The sequence below is a fragment of the Athene cunicularia genome (genome assembly GCF_003259725.1).
Source record: "Athene cunicularia isolate RWA chromosome 2 unlocalized genomic scaffold, athCun1 chr2_part1, whole genome shotgun sequence".
Taxonomy (NCBI): domain Eukaryota; kingdom Metazoa; phylum Chordata; class Aves; order Strigiformes; family Strigidae; genus Athene; species Athene cunicularia.
In genome coordinates, this window is record NW_020799095.1 from 76532465 (window position 1) to 76555738 (window position 23274).

General features: G+C 38.7%; 1 protein-coding gene across 2 annotated transcripts; it reads left to right on the forward strand.

Moving 5' to 3' along the window:
* The first annotated feature begins 53 nt into the window (after positions 1-53).
* FAM173B (family with sequence similarity 173 member B) lies at positions 54-18146 on the forward strand. Of its 2 annotated transcripts, XM_026841773.1 has the most exons (6): positions 54-260; positions 744-1027; positions 3243-3380; positions 4514-4564; positions 9408-10377; positions 15257-18146. In XM_026841773.1, the coding sequence occupies exons 2-5, from the start codon at positions 749-751 to the stop codon at positions 9603-9605; spliced, it is 666 nt and encodes a 221-aa protein (XP_026697574.1). In that variant the 5' UTR covers positions 54-260; positions 744-748; the 3' UTR covers positions 9606-10377; positions 15257-18146. The 2 variants fall into 2 exon arrangements, with proteins under 2 accessions (XP_026697574.1, XP_026697575.1); XM_026841774.1 differs by lacking the exons at positions 4514-4564; positions 15257-18146 and having other exon boundaries at positions 9408-10162.
* The last annotated feature ends 5128 nt before the right edge of the window (positions 18147-23274 follow it).

Here is a 23274-nt window from a genome sequence, read left to right on the forward strand (position 1 = left end):
AGACACTTTTCGCGCGCGGGAGCTATTTGGCGCCTCCAGCGGAGCTTTCTGGAAGCATCCGGCGCGTTAGGAGGAGCGCGGCTTCCGCGGCCCCGTCCGCCAGCCGGGGGGGCAGGGGGAGAAGCAGGCTCGATTAGCCAGAATAGAGCCGCTAAGCGCGGCAGCAGCGGCCTGCACCGGGAGACGTGAACGTCAAGGAATAAAGACAGAGACACGGCGGGAGAGTGCGCGCTGCTTCTCGCCGAAGCGTCTTCAGAAAGGTTTCTGTTCCCCCCCTCCCCGCATAGCGCAGTGGTATTGCCCTTCCCTATAAATAATGGCGGGCGAGGGGGGAGAGCTGCTGGGTGCATGGAGGGGAGTTGGTGTTTTCGGGTGTAGTGAGTGGTTAGCTGAGAGGTGGCCTTGTTGGGAGCGTTGTGCTCGGGAGAAAAGTTCCTCCTGAGGGGAAGAACAATAACTGATCAGGGACTCGGTTTCCTTCAGCGCGGGGTCCCGGGCGGGCTGTGGCAGGGAGGTCTTTGCCTGTGCCGCCTTTGAGCTGTACTGGGTGGGAAGAACTGCGGGCTTAAATGAAAACTGCTTCTCAAAAGCTGTAATAGTAACATTTCCCTAGGGTCTAGGAATCAACTAAAGGTATATAAGCTTTTCTTCCCTGATGTCCTGTCTCCCTGATGTAGTAGACTACTTTGTCTTAAGTGAGTACATAATAAAGCTGTTAAAGAAAATACTCTCTCTGTCTTTAGGTGAGATGTCCAAGGCACTAGCAAACAAAAGCCATGAAGCAGGCCCACAAGAGGATTGTGAGGGCAGCTCCAGAAGGAGCAGGTGGGGGCTGTTTGTCACTGCTGGTGTTGGTGGGGCCTTGGTGACACTCTATGCAGTGGTCACCCCCTTCGTGACCCCAGCTCTGAGGAAAGTATGCCTGCCCTTCGTTCCTGCAACTTCCGCTCAGATCCAGAATGTGCTGAAAATGTTAGAAAACAGAAGTGGCTCCCTAGTTGACATTGGTAGCGGGGATGGCCGTATTGTAAGTTATGGACATTGCCGTCCTTTTGTATCATCTCTCAAAGTGCCAAATGCTGCAGTTGTGGCTGCTGTTGTTTTCTTCTATTTATGAATGCCTTGTCTTTGGCATCTAGTGTTTTTATTTCAGTCTTATGAAAAGGCTTAAAGCTGAGAAAATTTTACATTTGGTTTAGGTGAGTAATTAATTATTTTTGCTCCAGTCTTACCTGCAGCTTGAAAAGGTAGTGGTACGAAACGATAATCTCATCCTGTTGGCTGGAGGGAATGGTGCTGCATTCATGTGAAGAGATGTGATTAAAGTATTGGTATTGTGATTCCTGAAGAGCTGTGATTCCACGTAGGGTTACAGCTGCAGTGTGTGAGTCTGTGAGATTAAATAGCACTGTGCTTTTGGAGCTTCATCTCTATGCTTATTGTATAAAAGTGACAGAAGAACAAGAGAATGAGAAATGAGTGATGGATGACAAAAAACCTGGTATTGTTAAAACTTTGAGCAGTGCTGGCTGCCCCTCTTCAAAATCAATGTGGTGAAACTAGAATAATTACCAAGAGAAATGATGAGAATCGCCATAGTGATACTGTGCTTCCAGGATGTTGTCTGAACCCCAATTTGTAAAATGTGGTGGTCAGGGTATAGTGGAGAATGGTGTGGGGTTTTTTGTGTAGTTGTGATGTTTCGTGTATCGTTTCATAACCATCTGCTTTAAGTCAGTTTTAGCATCGGGATGGTGCGCTAAATGTTTTTTTTTAATGGAAACAAGTAACTTCTTGAATGCTACTCTTGTCCATATTTCATGTGAATGAGTCAACCATTTGTCCACAAAAATCTGATTTGTAAATCTAAATCTGTGAAGGTGTTTTAGATGGAATTGTACCCAAGTAAGAAACAGAAATGCACGTAGCTATCGGAGAACTAGTTTCTTATGCTCTCTCTGCTCAGCATTCTGGCTGTTGACCCTCATCTGAGGGATCTAATTTGACTAGGTACTGCATGTTTAATTCTGAATTTATTGTATGTGCCTAAATGGAGACTGAAGACTACTTGCAGAGCCTAAAACTGAATGCTTGATGTTGCCTTAATGCATCTGTCCTGAAAAAAGTTGTGTTCAGATGTTTTTAAATATTTAGCACTTAGGTGTAATTAGTGGAGAAATTTCACCATATTTTTATTTCCAAGCATGGTACAAATGCCGAATTCTTTTAGTATATTTGCAAATGCTGTGTGCATGATGGAAGATGCATTGTTTTAACAGTGTGAAATGTATTGTCCAGGTAATTCTGTTTGAGAAGTTGTATGAAGAAATGTGTACTACTTCCTGATTTCACCTTGCCTGTTCTGTAATTCATAGTTTGTCAGTCTTTTCCTTGTTAAAACTTGACAGTAACCTTTTAAATTATGATTTAAACCTTAATTCTAGAAACGGATGCCTTTTGTATTTTCCTTATTTTTTTTTTTCTTTTTCTAAAAAATCAGTTGTCTTTGATCTTGTTTGAAGACACTTGCAATACAATTTAACAATTCCAAATCTTAGCATCTAATTTAGAGGAATGTATTTGAAAATCTGTAATTGGAGTTACCTTTTATCTTTTAAAAGGATACATGAAGTTTAGGATTGGATGAAAGCTCTACTGTGACATTTATATGTAGGGTTTTAAAATTTTGTTTTAACCTACATTTCAATGTTTGTCCTACATTTTAAAAAAAATCATTACTACATTTAAAAATTGACTTTCATGCTCTTTCTATTGGTAGGTCATTTTGACTCTGATTCAGGGGTCTCTCAAGTGCCTACCCATCACTGCTTTTCAAATAAGTTAAGTGGTCTAAATTTGAACCCGTCTGCTTGTGTATTTCACTGTTCTATCCATGGTCAGTTTTGTTACTCTCTTAATTCCAAGGTAGCATCATGAATATGTTCAGTGAAACTTTATGTAAATCATAGACCTACTACAAGCTTACAACTTTGCCCTGTGCATGTTTAAGTGGTTCATTTTGTTCATCTGAATATACCTATTCATTTCAGTGGGTCTAGTCATAATAGTAAAATACAGTTTGAGTTTTTGTCCACTATACTACTAATCTGTTGGAGATTAAAACCTGAGTGATTTACAGAAGTGCATTCCTTTGATTTATATTGTAAATAAAACTATGTGCTCCTGTTTAGATGAAAGAGCTTTCTCTGTTTCTAAGTGAAGATTTATTTTCCTCCTTGTAGGTGATAGCAGCTGCAAAAAGAGGATTCAAAGCTGTTGGTTATGAGTTAAATCCCTGGCTAGTCTGGTACTCCAGATACCGTGCCTGGAGAGATGGGGTGCATAAGAACACCAGATTTTATATTTCAGATTTATGGAAGGTAGGTGGTGAAATATATAAGAATGAATCTGGGATGTCTGAGAGATTTTCATAATTTGGAATTCCTTGAGGAACCAGAATGCTGACTGGCCACAGATTCTGTGGGCTTTGAGAAGAATGCCTTGAGCCCACAGAAACTAGACTCAGCAATACACTGCTCTGCTGGTTTTGTGTTTTGGTGAAGTGCTGTCCTTTTGAAGTACGGGCTCCCCAAGCATATGATGTTATGCTTGTACCTGATGAATGATGTGGGGTGCTGTGATGTCAGGCTTCACTGAGAGCTGATTCTGTGGAGTCGGTAAGAAGACTCTTAGTAACATAATGTGCCAGATCACAATCTCATCCGACATTTCATTACACGTATTCTTTTCTAGCTGTGCAGTGTGTTACCTGGTTTTGAGTGCTGCTTTATGGAAACTTACATACACGTGACTGAGATTTTTTTTTTCAAAATTTTCAATCATTTGAGTCATAATTGCTTCTTTAACGAGGTGTGGTTTTTTTGGATCATATTTATGTGGGTCTCTCCCCTGCTATTCCTGTCAAAGTTGTGTGGTTTGTTTGTTTTTGGCTTTTTTGTTTGGTTTTTTTGGTTGCTGTTGGTAGTTTTGTTTGTTTGTTTTAAGAATGGATTTTAGTAAATGGGTAAAGTGGATACCAGGAATTATAGGAAAAAGTATGAATATACTGTTTTTATTCTTATGCAGAGAGGAGCATAGGAAAACTTAATGGCACTGACTGGAATGCCTGGCAAGTTTTTATAGCTAGCTAGTGTTTAACAAAAGTGAGGGCAAACTTAAAACATATGTTATTCTAACATATACAGGAGTTGTCAAAAAACTTAGCTATGAGTAAAATCATGTAGGTATTTTCTAAATTAGTACTTTCTGTGCTACTAGAATTGGTGCCATATCCTTGGCCAGGCAGTAGAAATTTCTTGCTGTTCAGCAATATAAAGTTGTCTTATGTGGAAATTTGTGTGATGAAAAGCTGATATGGGATCTCCTTTTTTATTTTTGGTCTAAATACCTCTTCAAAGGGGTGTAGCTAAAAGGATTAGGGAAAGTAATGATGAGAACTTCTCTAAATGTAAATGCCGTTTTCCTTAAGATGTGTTCTCAAATTTTATTTTAGGTTTCTTTTTCCCATTATACAAATGTTGTTGTTTTTGGGGTACCTCAAATGGTAAGTTTACTATTTTTGCATTGTTTAATTATTTTATGCTAAGGCATTCAGTGTTAGTACATGCATCTGTAAAGTGAACCAACCTACAGAATGTCAAAGGTAGCTAGTACTAATGTTTGATATTTTATTGCTGCTTATTAATGTCCATGAGAAAACCTGGTAAGACTTGTGACAGTATGCAGTCTGGAACTCTGAAAATATACATGTTTTTTTTTTGAGAAGTATTTTCTGTCTGTTAGTTCAGAACCAAAATGAAAACTGCTGTGCTCAAGCTGCTTGTGGGAAAGGTGATAGACTGGTTCTTGAAAATACCAGTTTTTCATACTGAAAAAATGAAGAGCTTGCAGGGAGAAGATGGAGTAGAAATTGGCTACAGGTGATTTTTGGGAACCTTGTTAGGGGAGACTATTGAACTTTGCTTATGTTCTTCTCCAAAAACGAGATTACCTCAAATAGGCCAGCAGCTGGTATAATGAAAGATTTAAATATATGGTATATTGCCCATGTTAGACTGTAAGGGTTTAGGAAGGGAGACAAATTGCTTCAGGTATAATTGCTAGAGTACAAGTCCACAGATTCTTTGCCTTTTAGGAAGGGTTTGTAGCCTGCGTTCATCGTGACCCTGGGGAAAACATGTTCTTCAAAACTGGTGTAGAAATTGAGTTGCATAGTGACTACTTTAGTGATATGTTTAATAGATTCAGTCAGACTTTGCATTCACTTTGGCTTTCAACTTGTTCTGTTTTTCTTTTTTACTATAAAGAGAAAATTGTTATTTGAAATATATATGAAAATTTGTTATTAGAATTTTCTATATAGATTGAACGCATATGGAGGAGTGAAACAGAAATATCTATAAATGCTTCTGTATTGCTTCTTCCTCTGCTAAGGGAGATTAGGGATGGAATGAGCGAAGAGCTTTATTTCATGCTATACCATACAACATACACTGATAATATTTCTGTAGTTGTAATAGGAAGATGCAACAAGAAGCATAATCAAGGTTCCCTGTTTTCTACTTTTTCTTTAATGGCACTGGAATTAAATACCTACTTCAGATTCAAGTTGTAAGTCATGTTTGAAAGTGAAGTGAAAATGCATGTTTTTTTTTCCCCCTACTTTTGTGGGTTGCGTATTAGTGAGAGTTGAGGTGTTGACTTGTGCTACAGATGTTGCCAGGTTTGGATGTTATGTGCTCTCTACCTTGAGTTCCGGGAGGGGGCAGTATAAATATTTGAATTTGCAGTCAGAAATTCTGCAGTTGCACTGAGGGGAAAAGTGCAGGTGAAAAAAGATATTTCAGTAAACTAGAAATAAACAAATGCCCTGGGAAAATGTGAGTAAACCTAGCAGAAATACTGGCTTAACTTTAATAGTATAAAGTGGGATAAATTAGTAACAGCTGTGATAGAAAGAGTAGCTGTAGGGCTTAGAATAACTTCAGTAAATACTAGGCTAAATTCTTCCAAGAAAAATACTGTCATAAATGTAACAGATCTGAACATGTGAATTACTGTGTTTCCCGACCATTCGTTTGCTCACGATACCCTTTAAATTTACTTCGGAAGTTGTGAGTGCTTAGCTTCCTGAATGACTAAATTGATTTTCTAGAAACTTTAATGCATTTTCTCTTTTTTATTTAGGGCAATAGATCTCTTCAGCTTTTTTTAATAATACTGGTCTGATCTGATGCTGTCACACAGTGTTTTTATTTCATATCCAAGATTAGTTACAGAACTTGGATTTATTGATCTTCAGGGTAGAGTAAGAGCTCAGTTCTTGCAAGCATCTGGGGGAAGGTGTGTTTATCATGAGTCATTATATAGAGGCTTTTACTTGTTCAAGGTGGGATGACAGAATTCTTCCCAGGTGTTCATTTTTTCAGCTTCTGTGTATTTTAACTGATAATATACTGCTAAAAAGTTTTATTAAACTGCGTATTTGTATAGACATACCAGAGAAACCAAGCCCTGTCTTGATATGAAATACAATGTAACACCTAATGTTACTGAGAGATTTCGCTTAAAAACTACTTTGACTGTTTGGTTCAAGGATACAGTTCTTTCTGGCTGAACCATTAATGAAGTTTTCTAATTTGAGCTCATATAGACATGAGATTTTCATAATTAGAAATACAGACATAGCCTAATTTTTAATGAGTCATTTCAGTAACAAGTTAGTCCTTCCTCTCTGGTGTCTCAGCTCAGTTTGAGATACCAAAGTGGGCTTATTTTTCTAGTTTATTTAAGGTGCAGTAGCAAAAATGTTTAAAGCATTTGTTGTATGGATTAAATCAGAGCATAGAATGCTTAAAAATATTCAGAGATAACTCTCTGATATTTTGGATCCATGACACTAATTTTCCTAAAATATTCCATTGTAAGCTTAAATGTAGCCTTAATAGGATGTTACATCAAAGGCACACCCTGAATGTATGTGATAGTGGAAGCTATCTGCAGCCTTTGGAAAGAAATTTTCTTCAGTCAGTCTTGTTTTTTTCATAATGTTCTGCTGTGTTTTTTTCCTTTTTTTTTGTGATGTTTTTTTAATACATCTTTTGTTCTTCCTGACTTAAATTGAGCTGTATTTGTAAATAATTGCTGTCCTTTTAACCTTTTAATATCTAAATGTTATGTCATGATGTCAATGTAAATGGATTTTGACATGTAATAGAGGTAACCTGTGGAGCTTGCTGTTATAATTACTTTCTGAGATAGGTACAGTATGAAAGAATAAAAGGAATTTCAAATGGATGTGTGCTGATCTGCTTAAGCATAGCATCAAGCTTTTTCAAAGGGCAAAAATGGCTAAGTCTGTCAAGTGTAATTTTTTTTTTTCAGAACATAACCACTATCTGGGATGGAAAAATTTTTTCTTTGAAGTCTAGATGTGTTAATTCATTCCTCACTTAATCCATAGCAGAATTTGCAAAGTACTTATTGGAGCTAGAGTATCAAACTGGGCAGGGTGTTGCTCTGTTCTGGAAGAGTATGGCTATATCTCTCAACTTCCATATCTGCTCAGTTTTTGCAAATGGAGGAAAACTAGGCTGCAGGTCTTCAACCAAGGAGAGTTGCATAGTGGTATTTGATGTGGTCCCTCACAACATACTTCTCTATAAATTGGAGAGATATGGATTTGATGGATGGACTGTTCAGTGGATAAGGAACTGTCTGGATGGTTGCATCCAGAGAGTGATGGTCAACAGCTCAGTGTCCAGATGGAGATCAGTAATGAATGGTGTCCCTCAGGGACCAATATTAGTACTGCTTAATGTCTTAATCAGTGACATAGACAGTGGGATTGAGTGCATCCTCAGCAGATTTGCAGAGGACACCAAGCTGTGTGATGTGGTTGACAAACCCCAGGTATGGGATGCCATCCAGAGGTATCTGGACAAGTTTAAGACATGGGCCCATGTGAATTTCATGAGGTTCAACCAGTCCAAGGGCAAGGTCCTGCACCTGGGTCAGGGTAACCCCCAGTATCAATACAGGCTGGGAGATGAAGGGAGTGAGAGCAGCCCTGATGAGAAGGACTAGGGGGTACTGGTCAATGAAAAGCTGGACATCAGGTGGCAATGTGCAGTTGCAGCCCAGAAGGCCAACTTGTACCATGGGCTCCATCAAGAGAAGTGTGGCCAGCAGGTCAAGGGAGGTGATTCTGCCCCTTAAATCTGCTCTGGTAAGACCCCACCTGGAGTACTGTGTCCAGCTCTGGAGCCCTCAGCGTAGGAAAGACATGGACCTGTTAGAGCAGGTCCAGAGGAGGGTCACAAAAATGATCAAGGGGATGGAACACCTCTCCTGTGAGAACAGGATGAGAGTGTTGAAATTCAGCTTAGAGAATAAAAGGCTCCAGGGAGACCTTATTCTGGCCTTCCAGTGCTTAAAGGGGACTTAAAAGAAAGATGGGGACAGAGCTTCTAGTAGGGCCTGTTGTGATAGGACAACGGGTGATGTTTTTAAACTAAGAGTGTAGATTCAGACTAGATATAAGGAAGAAATGGTTTACAATGAGGGTGATGAAACACTGGAACAGGTTGCCCAGAGAGGTGGTGGATGAGCCATCCCTGGAAACATTCAAGGCCAGGTTGAACAGGGCTCTGAGCAACCTGATCTAGTTGAAGATGTCCCTGCTCATGGCAAGGGGGATTGGACTAGATGACCTTTAAAGGTCCCTTCCAACCCAAACCATTCTATGATTCTATATGCTGTTTCATAGAGTACTGCTTCAGGGACTTATGTGCATATGTTAACAGGCTGGAGCCAACAAAGCTAATTGCAGTAGTATTTAACATACCAGTACTTTACCATACAGTGACAGCAGGATGTTTGCTTTGGGTTGTTGGTTGTGTGATGTTTTGAGTGTCCCAGGATCTGTCTTAGGGTTAGACTGGAAATCACAAGAGGCATTGGCCTTTGAGTATCACATAATAGTTCATGTAACTTGGTTGTCATAAATGGTGTAAATTGAGGGGGCTGAACTCTCATTCTCTACAGAGAATTATTCCACTGAAGAGGGTTGTGAATTGGAACATGTGAAGTATTTTCTTAACTTATGGGTTTTTTTATCTAAGGTATTATCTGCATTTTTGCATTGAATTTTTAGAACTTAGAGTTATGATTTTCTTCTCACCAATCAGGGCACAATAACCATTTGCTAGTTTTAGATATTCTTTGTTGATGCATCAAAGCCAAAATGTATATCATGAACACTTTCCTAATTTTTTTCTCCAAAAATTCCTCAAACCTTGGACTTCTCTTGAACACTTGAATTAGATTCTAAAGAGAATGCTTCTGGTTTTTAGTGCTTCTGAAAGCTTTTTATTATTGCTCAACAGATGCCACAGTTGGAGAAGAAGCTGGAAGAAGAAGTGGAATGTAATGCCAGAATCATTGCCTGTCGTTTTCCTTTCCCTTGTTGGATCCCAGATTGTACTGTTGGAGAGGGAATAGACACTGTGTGGGCCTATGATTTGAAACATTCTAGAGGATGTGAAACAAAAAGCTTGGAAATGACACCAGAGACAGAATCCTAAACATTTCATTTGTTTTTGTACTGAAATTTTTGGCTTTGACTTCACCTGTTAAAGAAAAATGTGACTAGAGCTGCAGGATATGGAGATACGTATTCACTAAAAAACCTGAAGTACACTGGTTATCTGAAAGCACACAAAGTTGAGTGAAATATGTAGTTAAATGGCTTAATGTAGTTAGTAAAAATTGTGAGAAGGTTTTATAGAAACAGAAAACTTTAATATGGAAAATGTGATAAAACGCAGTTCACTACTGTTAAAGGGAATATATATTTAAGTTAAAATGCTCAAATTGGCGAACTTAATATGTGCATTCTTTCTGAGTCTACCTAGAATTTGTTATTGGTGTTGGAAGTGGAGTGCAAGTGGCTTCTCAGATGAGCTGTGGTTCCCAAATGTCTTCGTTATGTATGCCAAGTAGGCATAATGCTGCATATGTCAAACTGATGCAGATTGAGTATGGTGATGATACCAGTGTTTTGCACCTCAGCTTTGAATGTGTACTTTTTAAAGTGGAATATGACACAACAAGCAAATGTAACAAGTTGCTTATTCATTAACACAAGTGCAGTCCTTGATTATATTAATGTATTTTTATGTAACTTGTTATTTGAAGACAAAACTGCAGAAATGTGCTCTTACTGAACATTTATTGGTATAAGCCTTTGTAAATTACCATGATTTTTCCGAACCTCTCTGATTTAGGAAGGGTTTCAGAAGTCACCTGCTTGGCAGTGAAGTGTCATCACTTCTGTGTGCTCAAACCTTGCATGAGGTATGGGTGAGAATTGCTTACTTGAATGTGTCATGAAGACTGTCTCAGATTCCAGAGCTAGTTGGTCTGGCTAGCTTGGTTACATCTGATAAGACCTCATTTAATTTACAGTGAGATGGGAAGGGAGGTTTTCAATCAGTCTTCTTTTCCCTTCTACTTTTCTTGTTACCTGATGAGAACTCAGAAACTCATGGCATTGCTGCATGGCTTTTTCTTGGAAGTGAAACAAGTTCTCCATGTCTTTTTGCTGATGCTGGTTTGCAGTGGGGTACTGTTACTTTCATGACATTTTCCTTGTCTCACATGGCTACATTTTCTATTTTGTAACAGTCTGTTTTCTTGATCTTTGTTTTGGTTCCCGGGTACACTTTTACTGTTTTCACCCATTAACAATTAGTCAAAGTTCATAGTTAGCTTCCTCTGGCCCCAGTTAAAATATAGACTGTTTGCTGAGCAGTAACTACTCAACTTTGTCAGACCTTTTCATATATGGTACCCATAGAACAAAGTTAAAATAGGCTAGGGTCACCTGACTTCTAGTTAGACATTACCACAACTAAATTGGCTCAGGCCAGGAGAGGTGCTGAGACCCTGCAATTTCAGGTAAATACACAGCCTGTGACATTTTATTAGATGTTGGGAAAGTGCATTTTCTGGACTATGGTATCTGACTTGAAGAGAAGTTAAATGTTATTTGGGATGTGTAGTCTACATGTAGTTTACACCTGTACCCAGGCTTTTTATTTTTGGTGGGAGGGGAGGAGGAAGGAGAACTGAAAATACAAATCTACACTGAGGATCTGAAATGAAGCAGTAGAATGGTTTTGTCCTGATAATATGAGTACAAAGCAGAAGACAGGGGCAAATTAAAGGGGCACTTTGGAGAGATGATTTCAACCTCACGTGGCAAGGTGCAGCTTGTAAATGTAGAGACTCTGTATTGAAGAACATTGATTTCTGGTAAGCAGTCTTTTACAGCCTTTCACTGAGTGTAACATAGTGCATCCTGTAAAACTTCACTAAACTTTCTACCATTACTTAAATGTTATAATTATTACACAGTGACGGGACAGAGCTAAAATGGCTTATCTAAAGTGACTGAATTTAATATCCCGAGGCCATAGAACTGGAACCTCAGACAATGGAAATCTGAAATTATTTCTAGCAGAAAATGACCATACAAAGGGAAAACTAGCTGATTAAGCCAAGTCCTTCTCTGAATGGTTATAAAGGAGGAGAGGAGGTAAAAGATTTTGATCAAGTGAATTGGGACTTAGCTGCAGTACAGTGCTTTGACCCAAGTTTCTGCTGCCTACTTTCACTAGCTTGCAGGGAATGAAGTGGATATTTACTTTTTCTGCTGCATTTGACTATAGATTTGTCTATTGCATTATTGGTTGCCTGTTAAAAGGTAGAACTGAATTTCTCAGTTCTCTGCCTGTGGTAAAGGATTGGGGCATGTAATTCTTAGTTGCCACCTATTGCCTCAGAAATATTTATTGAGGAGGGTGAGATAAAATTAATGATGTGGCCTGAGCTTTAGGAGCACTAAATGCTGGCCTTAAGGCAAGGAGAGATTTACAAATGCTTTTAAAGTAAAGCAGAAGGCTGTTTCATGTTCTGGCCCTTTACTTTTGGGGGCCTATACTGAGATAGACAGTGATCTGAAGGTTTGGAATTTATTATTACATAAGGAAATGTGCTGTATTTCCTCTTTCTATGGCTGAAGTGTGAAATGGAAAGCAAATTGCTCCCATTTACTCAGGGGGACTTGGAAGGCATTTTCTTGTTATGTTGCCCTCAATTTTTTTAGCACTTGCCATTTTCATTTGATAGTTTACAAGATTAATTACTTAAATGCGACTTTAGTTATCACTGTATGGATTATTATGCTGATACACTTGGATTTGCTAGGGTAATGTATTATGATTTCATTGATATGCTACTTCAGAGTACAAATTTCTTACCTCTGAAAACCAGGAAGGCCTTAGAGAATTGGCTTATCAAATTATAGTGTAGGTCTGAAGCCAAAAGAAGAAAACCTTCAAGCTACACATGCTGTTCAATACCAAAGTAATTCAGATACACAGGAAAACCTATAGTTTATCTTTATGTCTTCTAGTAGAATCACTTGCCTTTTGGGAGTTACTTGTTTTATTCCTTCATTGCCCTGCCAGATCTTAGCAAAAAAGTTGCTACGTTGCTGAATGAGTAATGCTTTCCTGAGATATTGTAGAATTTGATCTGTTTGAAAATAATACAGGTCAGAGTTCTCCAGGAGTCAGACTTTCGAATGTTTTCTTCTTTCTTTTTTGTGTTGAGACATATTATGTCCCCACAGGCTTTATGATACAAGATCAGTTGTACCAATGCAGTATCTAAGTGCTACAATTCTAATTCTGTAGTTTTCTGTTTTGCATAAATTGACTTTCTAGGGAGAAGGAGAGGGGTATGGCTACAAGAGAGACATCTGATAAGCAGGTTGCTCAGTAAACTACACGGTCACTAAAGCTACACAGCAATGTCAACCAAACTTGTCCAGATTTGTTTGCGAAATGTGCACATATTTTGTGAGCTTTAGGCATTTCTGTATTACTGTGTGTATTGAAGTTCTTGTTTTATCCTCTGGTCTGATTATATGCTGCCACTTAATCTAATATTGCTCCAAGGAAGTTAATCCCTTGTCTCTGAGCTGCTGTTTATTTCTGACTCATGAGTTGTAGCCAGGTAAGAAGGTACAGAATCAAGTCTAAAATAAAGTACCACATTTCACAAGCCAGTTGAATGAGTATGGTCTGTGGGGAAAAAATGTTCCAAAGCCCAGGTTTTGGGAAAGACTTTCACCTTTAATAAAGGACACAGCTCAGGAGGCGATAGAGATCTGAATTCTGCATAAATTTTTTAAGTATGACTTGAGCTTTGCTTTTCTCATGTGTCCTTTAAAAAATTTTACCATCGTTCTAAGACCGTTCTAAGATCTGCAGGGGAAGTAAGCAGAAGTAGAGTTTTGTTTATCTTTTATGTTTTGAGCTATGGGAGGAAAGGGGGAAGGGAATCTTACAGCCCGAGTATGGCAGTTTGAACTATTTAAAAGCAGTTGTGACAGACTTGCACATAAGCTGTGCGTATTTCTCATTGGATAGGAACATCCATATGAAGAATGGGCTGTGATGGGCATTCACTCAGAAATGGGTTTGTGTCTGATACACTTGAATGAACACTAATTATTGATAGATCACTTCATGCTTCTGTAGTTCCACTTTTCACGATGGTTTGCAAATACTGAAGTATTTATTCAAGAAAGGACATGAATCCTTCAAATTCATGGTTGAAGAGGGCAGTCTAATGTCACATTTAATGCCAGTAAATTCTGCTTTGAGCAAGTTATTTTTCTTTTACATTTACCATGTCTTCTGTTCTCTACTTTTACAATGTAGCTCCAACTTGTTTTTCAGAAGTAACATATGTTTCTTTTAGAAGACTTACTGAGTTCTTGATAAGACAGTGTGGCATCTATTTTTAACTTAAAAATCACCCTTGAGTGAGATAGCTGCAGAATTAATGTTTTCAGTATTTGTATGACAATCTTTCTATTCATCCTTGTATGCTTTACAGAGGGAGACTTGTACATGGATAGTTACCATTTTTTTTCCTCAGTTTCTGAATTCTCCCTCTTACTTCAATGTTTGCTTTTATTTTTCATCTTGTCTTTTTACAATTTGACTGTTTGACTTCATAAATTTATCGTATTTTCTCATTTCCTTTAAGTTTTTTTTTTGTTTTTTTTTTTTTTTTTAATAAAATACTTGCCCTTTTTTCAGCAACTTTGCAGAAAGACTAAATATGTCAAGGAATGTTCTTTTTCTCTCTAACATTTTAACATGTATTTAACTAACCTCTGATTTATTTAGCAGTCTGTATGCTGACATAGCATGACTTTTGTTTCCAGTAAATGAAAGAAAAACACATCCACCCATATGGTATTTAGACTGAAAAATAGCCTTGGTCTACAACAATTCTGACTAGTAGTTTTAAGTACATAATTTCACACTTTTATTATATTTCATCACTTGGCAAATGAATACAGGCCTTTTATCCACTTAGTAGTTCTTTGGATTTGGGTTATTTGTTCAGGTGGGACTTTTGCTGATTTCTTCTTCTTAGTATAATGTTGGGGTTTCTATTAGAGGCTTTGGTTGAAATGTCAGATTGATGTTTTTCCTGCGAATTGCCATGTAGACCTTGAAGAATTGCTGTAATATAATCCACTGAACTGCTGGCATTGGTAAAAATTAAGTAAAACCTGCTTACCAGTAAATGTGCAGGGAACTTTTTCAGCTTACTGTATATATTGTGGTTTTTAAAATTAAGTAGGTTTTTGAAGACCCATATAAAGCTTGTGGCATAAAGTTTTGAGGTGAGCAGAGGTCTTTGCAAGGTCAGAAACAGTAAATTAATGGCTTTCAACCTGAGGTTTGTGGGTACCTTCTGAGGAATCCACAAAAAGTAATTTAAAAAGTAGGTTTATATTTGCTACCCATGGTTGTGTCCTTCGATTGGAAAATTTTAATGTGTCTGAGAATCCCTGAACTAAAAATATGGGTTTACGTAAGACATTAGCTAAATGGAAATGAGTTTATCCAAGTGAGGAGGTTATTTTCTTCATTCTGCTGTTACTTGCGGGGACTGTTGAGTCTTGAACCTCTGCAGTATACAAATGTATAAGCCTCTGTGTATCTTTTGGTAAGCATGTAATTTCATATTGCGCTATGTGAGAGCAGCCGCATGGTTTTGTACATTCCCATTGCATTCTAATAATTCTAGCTTTTTAGTTAATTTGTGATTGATCTGGTTTAAGGATCTAATTGCTTTCTTTTAGGAACTGCTTAAACATGAGATGTACATTTTCAAAACACCTGATCAGCTGCCACTGAAGCCTGTCTAAAAAGCCGACAGACCCTGTGAAACTCCTTAATGCTGTAATGTCTGCAGCTGTCCATGCCAGAACTGGTTCACATGAGCAGAAATGTATCTACCTTTTGCATAAGCTTTCCTGATTCTTGATTTCTTGATTGAATATGGAAGTGTGAGGAGAAGACACAAAATGAATGATAAAAACTTGAGGATCAATATAAGTTCTGGGAGAGAAAAATGTGAATATTGTGGGATATAGCCAAAATCTAAGGGGCCTTTTCTCTTACTATCACTGTTAACCCCTAAGGTTTGATGCTGTCCCTTTTTTTTTACCCTCTAGGACTGCATAGCTCTTCTTAAAAATACACTGCTTTTTTTCTTTCCCATTGTTTTTTCAAGCTTTTCAGAGTGTACACAAATCAAAATAATATATATTCACATGTACCATTCTCTACATTGTTTACAGGGACCCTCATCATCTGTGTTCATGTATATTTTATTGCTGCTTACTATTTTTTTAGCACACATAGAAGCCAAATTTATACTCTGACTACCTGTATGCTCAGTGCATTAATCAGATTTGTGGGTTTGATTAATACAGTTAAGTTTTTCAAACACAGACCTCACACTGAAGCAATTTTAAACAGATTCTGAGCAGGAATTGGCTAAGTATTGGTCATGATGTGAAAATACTAATGTTACTTAGTGACAGGGATGGTAGAGTTTCCTGCCATTGAGGTACTTTTAATTTCAGTTGTCAGTCTGATATGTCAAGCAAATCCAGGGAATGAAAGAGTAGTAGCAAAGCAGCACTGTTTTGTGGTATTAAAAAAAAATAAAATTATTGTCTAACAGTATTATCAGAGGCTGCCTTCTGGGTTCATTTAAGTACTGTTATTGTTCTGATAAAGAGTATGTTGGTGGAAGAATATGACTGGCTGAGCTAATACAACTAGTGAGCATCCTGAAGTGTTTATTCTATAGTACTTTCACATATTTTCTTTACCTTTTCTTCTTCACATATGCCCCCCCACTCCTCCCCCAATATAATCTTTAGAGTGACAACATTACAAATTTGAACTGGAAACCACATTTATCACCCTTGGAAATGAAAGATTAGAAAATGGCTTCTAATAGGAAAAAAGTTGCCAGCTTCAGCAACTGGGTCTTATTTACCAGAGCGATTAAGTATAATGTAGGTCAGATCCAGACTGATTTAATGAACAGTTTAAGTTTCTTAGAAGAAGATAGCACTTCTTGTGAGTCTCTTGGACATACAGTCTGAATTAAGTTGTTTGCTTATTCTAATAAAAACGTTGATCAAACAGCACTCGTAGGATTATTTGTCTACTGCACAAAAACTAGGTAAAAAATTAGTGTCTAAGCACTTTCCATGAAGATGGAAATGTGGATGCTGGATCTTTCATAAGGCTTTGTCTATAGCTGTTTTCTTCATGTTTGTCTGCACTTTGTGTGATTGTAAACATCAGCTGATTGCAATGGGGAGTTTTGCCTGCTTGGGTGATACTTACACATGTAAGGACAAAGGACCAATTGGAGGTTGAACCATACTTTAATTCCTTTCAGGAGAACTCATCAAAAGTGATCTTTTTCTCTGGTATTGTTTTGGTTTGAATCTGGTAAAATTTTCATTTCCACAGGTGAAACTAGATCTTGCTTATGATTCATTTATCTTTCTATTCTGTTGTATGCATGAAGAATCTATGTTGGCAATATAAATCTCTTTACAATGTGCAAAATACACATTGGATATCATACTGGCCTTGAGAGCCCTTGTTATTGTGGTGAGACAGTATTCCCTCCTGGTGTTGAATATGCAGTCATTCACTGTTTGAGCTTGCTGAGGGTTGTGAATGATGCAGCTTTCTTGTTAGGTCTAAGCAGTGCTGAACCCAAGCATACTGGAGCTCAAGCTCCACAGCAGATAACCCAATCAAAAGTATTGAGCTTCACTTTGCATTTGTTGTTGTTAGCAACCTCCTCCTCCTCAATCACTATCCCCCACACAAAATAAACAGTCCTGTGTCGTGTCCCACCCCCCGCACCCCTCATCCATCAGAATGTGTTCTTTGGTTTTCAGCTGCTGGTGCAAATGACCATATTGCTTTCCAGCTTTGTCTATGCCATGGGCCTAGTGAGGCCTTCAGAGCTTATGTTTCCGTGTAAGCAGGCTCAATTTTTAGTTTCAACTGTCTCAGTCAAGGTTCTGCCTCAGAAATCCTCATAGTCTCTGAAGGCAACGAAACAAGCAGGCTCTGGGTGCTGAAGACATTCTTAAGCTTTCTGTCTTAGCATGGTGAGACACAGTATCAACATTTTTGTCAAGTTTTTATAAAGACTACTTTAGTGCTGCTGAATTTGATCTCTGCCCCAATTTAGGAAGTCTGCAAAGCAGAGGATAAATTCACTCCATTTTTCCCTCTGACTAACAGTAGTATAACATTGTTCTTCATTTTTACACTGCTGTTTCTTTCTAGTACAGCCTAATCATAAACTTTCCTTCACTGGAAGGAAAGTCCTAACACCAGAGTCCTCAATCTCCATCAAAAACTTAAGAGAAAGGCTCTTTAATTGAGGGGCTTCCCCTTTGGAAAGTCTCAGCAGCACAAAGATCCTGTACCAGTAGAGATGGGAAGGCTTTCTCTCAAATTCCTGTTGCTGATACAGATACTATTTGTCGGGACCATTATTAGGAACAGCTTGCTTTTCCACCAAGACTTGGTATAATTACTTACAGCTTAAGGTTAGTTTAAGGGGCTTGGTACTGGGTCTGGTACAGAAGCTTGGAGTAGCAGGAATCCCAGTCTTGTTGCCTTTTTGGAGAATGTAAAAAAGTCAAGTAGTATAATTTTTTTATATGTCAGTAAATATACCATGATATATTGATACAATGAAAATACAAGGATAAAATTCTGATACTAATACTCTGGTGATAAACTAAGCTGAATGTTAGTGAATGGAGATTTCTAGGTTGCAGAAAGAGATGCAAGTTTGTTCTCTGTTCAGTAAGCATGTATTTTCCCTATTAACTCTGAGGGGAAAAGAAAAAAAAAAAAAAGTAGATGTAGAAGATGGCAGTTGGAATGCCTAGTTATTAGTTTTCATTCAGCCCTGCGTAAAATGCAGTGTTTATACAGCATTATTCATTTTCAAACTGCCACTGAATGGTAAACCTACTAACATTTTTGTAGGGTTGGCTGGTATTATCTTCACCCTTTACAGCTGCAAAAATTGTAGCAAAGAGCTAATTTGTTCAAGACCACGAAAGCAATCCTTGTCAATGCTGTGATTAAAATTATTAAACCTGCAACTGCATATCTGTGACTACAGCTGGAAGAATGTGTTTCTTAAATGGCTACTCCTGAAGGTGGCAGTACCTGTGCACTTTCATAATGGATGGAGCCAGAGATATAAAGGTCGGATGCTCTCATAAGCCATTAGTGCTGCCTTACTGCTTACAGCTGTAAGACATAGCACCTACAGTGGTTCTGTCTGTCCAGGTCATTTTGTTGTCTTCAGTCTTACCTTTTCATTAGCTGTTACTACATTTGATGTCTCATGGTTATGCTTGTAGATGCATTTGGATCCTTCTGTCACTGTTTATATGTCCTATTTCATAGCAGAACTTATTTCTATTGAAGTATATGACTTTGTGTCATGTACTACGTCTTGGTCTATTTTTGTGTGAGATTCAGTCTGGTTCTTTTCTGCTTTGATGGTTTCCATTTTTTATGACAGAAAAGTTCAGATCTTTAAACAACTTAAATCTCTTGTTAATGGGACTATTAAATACAAGTTGGCTGCAATCCATTGTAGGCATTTTGACTTTTGTATCATATTGTTTTACTTGCCTAACAATTCTCTTTTTTTAACCTTTGTACAAGGTCTGTGTCTTAATTCTTTGAGAACATGTCACTAAATGTAAATTAAACTTGATTTTTAGGAAGTTGTCAGATAACATAGGCCATGACAGATCAGTTAGTAAGCTTACATGTTATAATTTCTCACTTTTATTTCTATATTTATTCATGGGTACAAATTAGATGGACTGAGAAAAGATCTGTTTTCCTTAGGCCCTAATAACTTCATCTTTCATCAAAATGACGTGAAATTGAATAAAAAAGTTTTCCGTTGGTGTGACTTCTCAACAGCCCTTGCTATTACAACTTTCTGTGTCCTGACAAGCCCAAACTCATTTTACCCTGACATAACCATCAGTTTTAAGTACAGATACTGTCTTGATTTTCTGGTTCAGAAGCTGTTTGATAGTGATCAGCTTAACCATCTCAAAACCAGCACTGATGCATGTTATATTCATCTGCTTGGAAAACAGGCTGCTTGAAAGCACATGTGGAATCTTACTAGATTAGTTGCTTTGACTAATTTTTCTAAAATAAGAGGCAACAACTTGACATCATCTCTAAATATGAACAAACCCAAGACAAAATACTATCTCTACCATATGCAGGAAAATGCATATTGAACAATGTATGAACAAATACACTATGGCAATCAAATCACTGATCAGCTAAGTAAATATAGTCAAAGTTTGTTAGTCCAGTAATGATGCAGTAAACAGCATTGCTGGTTTCTGCCTCTTATCACTGAATCATGAAAAGCAATCACAAATTCAGCCCAGTCTTGCTAAATAAAAAAGCAGTTCAGAATGAGTATACAGAAGAGGCTGCTTGAGACAGTTTTCTACACAGCAGCATGAATTATTTTTTTTTTTGTTTTTTTTTTTTGTTTGTTTTTCCTGCTAGTTGAAAGGTTAGTGACAGCCCTTCCCCAGCACCCAGACTGAAAGACTCCTCTGCATCACCTGATGCAGACTGCTGCTTTGCTTCAAAATGCAAATACATGTAATTCATACCACTAGAATTACATAAAATGGAAAAGGTGCTAGGGAGAACAGTAGTTGCTACCAATTAGGTAATGTTAGCCAGCCATTGTGACACTTGGATGTTCGTCCTGCACTACCTCTGTCATGCCACAGTGATGATACGGCAAGAACTATAAGATAGGTAAAAATCAATACACTTTTTCAGCTAGGGCCAAGAAGGGAATGAACAGTGTGAAAAGGCCAACTGTATTGGAAAAGATTAAATCTGCTTCTGAGGAGCAAGAAATCCATATGCTACCTGATATTAAAATGTTTATTGACAGGTGATAGAGAGAAAATGTGTATCTCTTGATTTAAATTGTTTTCCTTATTACAGAGTTGTTACACAGTCTATTACATCTACGTGCATTAGGGAGCATCTGTTCCATAGACTGCTTTAATAATGGATTATGCTGATAAAAATGCCAGGAGGCCTGCATAGATGAACAAGGAGCTCCTAGACAAGCTCAAACACAAAAAGGAAGCCTATAGAGAATGGAAGCAGGGACAGGTAGCCTGGGACGAATATAAAGAAACTGTGTGAGCAGCCAGGGATCAGGTTAGGAAGGCCAAAGTTCTGACAGAATTAAATCTGGCCAGGGACGTCAACAGCAAGAGAGCTTCTACAGGTATGTTGGTGATAAAAGGAAGACTAGGGAAAATGTGGGCTCTCTCCAGAAGGAAGTGGGAGACCTGGTTACCTGGGATGTAGAGAAGGCTGAGGTACTAAATGACTTTTTTTTTTTCCTCAGTCTGCACTGGCAAGTGCTCCAGTCACACTGACCAAGACACAGAAGGCAAAGGCAGGGACTGAGAGGGAGAACCACCACCCACTGTAGGAGAAGATCATGTTTGAGACCATCTGAGGAACCTGAAGGTTCTTCCATGGGACCTGACAAGATGCATCCATGGGTCCCGAGGGAACTGGTGGATGAAATGGCTAAGCCAATACCCATCGTATTTGAGAAGTCATGGCAGTCCAGTGAAGTTCCCACTGACTGGAAAAGGGAAAACATAACTCCCAATGTTAAGAAGGAAAATAAAGAGGACCTGGGGAACTACAGGCCAGTCAGTCTCATCTCTGCCTGGAAAGATCATGTAGCGGATCCTCCTGGAAACTGTTATAGGACACATGGAAAATAAGGAGGTAATTGGTGATGGCCAACATGGCTTCACTAAGGGCAAAACATGCCTGACAAATTTGGTGGACTTCTGTAATGGGCTTACAGTGCTGGTGGATAAGGGAAAAGCAACTGATGTCATCTACCTGGAGTTGTGCGAAGTGTTTGACACTGTCGTGCACGACATCCTTGTCTCTAGATTGGAGAGACATGGATTTGATGGATGGACCACTCTATGGATAAGGAATTGGCTGAATGGCAGCACTCAAAGAGTTGTGTCAACGGCTCGATGTCCAAATGGAGAACAGTGACGAGTGGTGTTCCTCAGGGATCAGTGTTGGAACCAGTGCTGTTTGACATCTTTGTGGTGACATGGACAGTGGGATTGAGTGCACCCTCAGCAAGTTCACCAATGACACCAAGCTGTGTGGTGCCGTCAACACACTGGGGGGAAGGGATGTGCCATTCAGAGGGAACTTGATGGGTTGAACAGATGAGCCCATGAAGTTCAACAAGGCCAAGTGCAAGGTCCTGCACATGGATAGAAGACTGACTATGAGCCAGCAGTGTGTGCATGCATCCAGAAAACCAACTGTATCTTGGGCTGCATCAAGAGAAGTGTGGCCAGCAGGTCGAGGGAAGGGATTCGTGAGACCCCGCCTGCAGTACTGTGTCCAGCTCGGGGGCCCCCAACACAAAAAGAACATGGACCCGCTCAAGCAGGTCTAGAGGAGTGCCACAAAAATGATCAGATGGATGGAGCACCTCTTCTGTGAGTACAGGCTGAGAGAGTTGGGGTTGTTCAGCCTGGCGAAGGGAAGGCTCTGGGGAGACCTTATAGCGGCCTTCCAGTACTTAAAGGGGGGCTACAGGAAGAATGGGGAGGGACTCTTTATCAGGGAGTGTAGTGATAGCCTGAGGGGTAGCAGTTTTAAACTGCAGAGGGTAGATTTAGATTAGATCTAAGGAAGAGATTCTTCCTGTGAAGGTGGTGAGACACTGGAACAGGTTGCCCAGAGAAGCTGTGGCTGTCCCCTACCTGGAAGTGTTCAAGGTCAGGTTGGACGGGGCTTTGAGCAACCTGATCCAGTGGAAGGTGTCCCTGCCATGGCAGGGGGGTTGGAACTAGAGGATCTTTAAGGTCCCTTCCAACCCAAACCAATCTGTGATTCTATAAAAAACTATTTGAAAAAAAAATAATCTGTCATGCAGTTTGTATTAAAAAGAAAAACTAGGTCTGTTCATTAATGGTGAAAAGGATGTTGGAAATTGGTAAGAACTCTGCCTATCTGTAGTGTAATTCTGCCATAAAGAAAGCTTTTTTTTTTTTTTTTCCCCCTTGAACTTTTGTTCAATGGAAGTTTAATTTTCAAGGATCAAATATCTGTACTGCACATGCCAATTTTAAAAATGTTTAGATGGATAATCTGCTGGAATAGATTACAATCCTTCTCTTTTATTGTTTACCGCATAGAACACTGAATTTATACCATATGCTAGTCAGTCTCAATAAAAATGTATTTTTTCTATATTGTAGGCTAAGCATGTTATTGGTACATACCAATAGGCACCAAAGATTTCAGAATTAGATTTCAGCTTTTGTATTTCATAACACTGAAGGCACTAAGATTTCAGAAACTGTGGCATTAATGCACCTGTTCTTTAAGAATAACTTGATACCATCTCATTTTAAAATAAATGTTTCTAAATCTTGGCATGTTCCATGAATGATTTATGAGTGATTGATATGTTATAGGGGAGCTGTAAATTGCAGGACCGGCAAAGACTCTAAGCCTTGTTCTGCTTCTTTCAAATTATTCTTTCTGCTTTCACTTGCCTTCCAGTTTCCGAGTCAAATTCTGTTAGTTGGTCTCCAGATAGAGGTCAGAATTTTACCTGCATATCAGCAGTGCCCTCTTTGCCATTTACCTGCCCCCCACACCCACACCCCCCCCCCCC

Excerpts from the sequence above, each read along its gene's own strand:
- FAM173B (XM_026841773.1), top strand. The coding sequence starts at position 749 with ATGTCCAAGGCACTAGCAAACAAAAGCCATGAAGCAGGCCCACAAGAG. Across the intron at positions 1,028-3,242 it reads GTAGCGGGGATGGCCGTATT|GTGATAGCAGCTGCAAAAAG; the intron begins GTAAGTTATGGA and ends TCCTCCTTGTAG. Across the intron at positions 4,565-9,407 it reads TTTTTGGGGTACCTCAAATG|ATGCCACAGTTGGAGAAGAA; the intron begins GTAAGTTTACTA and ends ATTGCTCAACAG.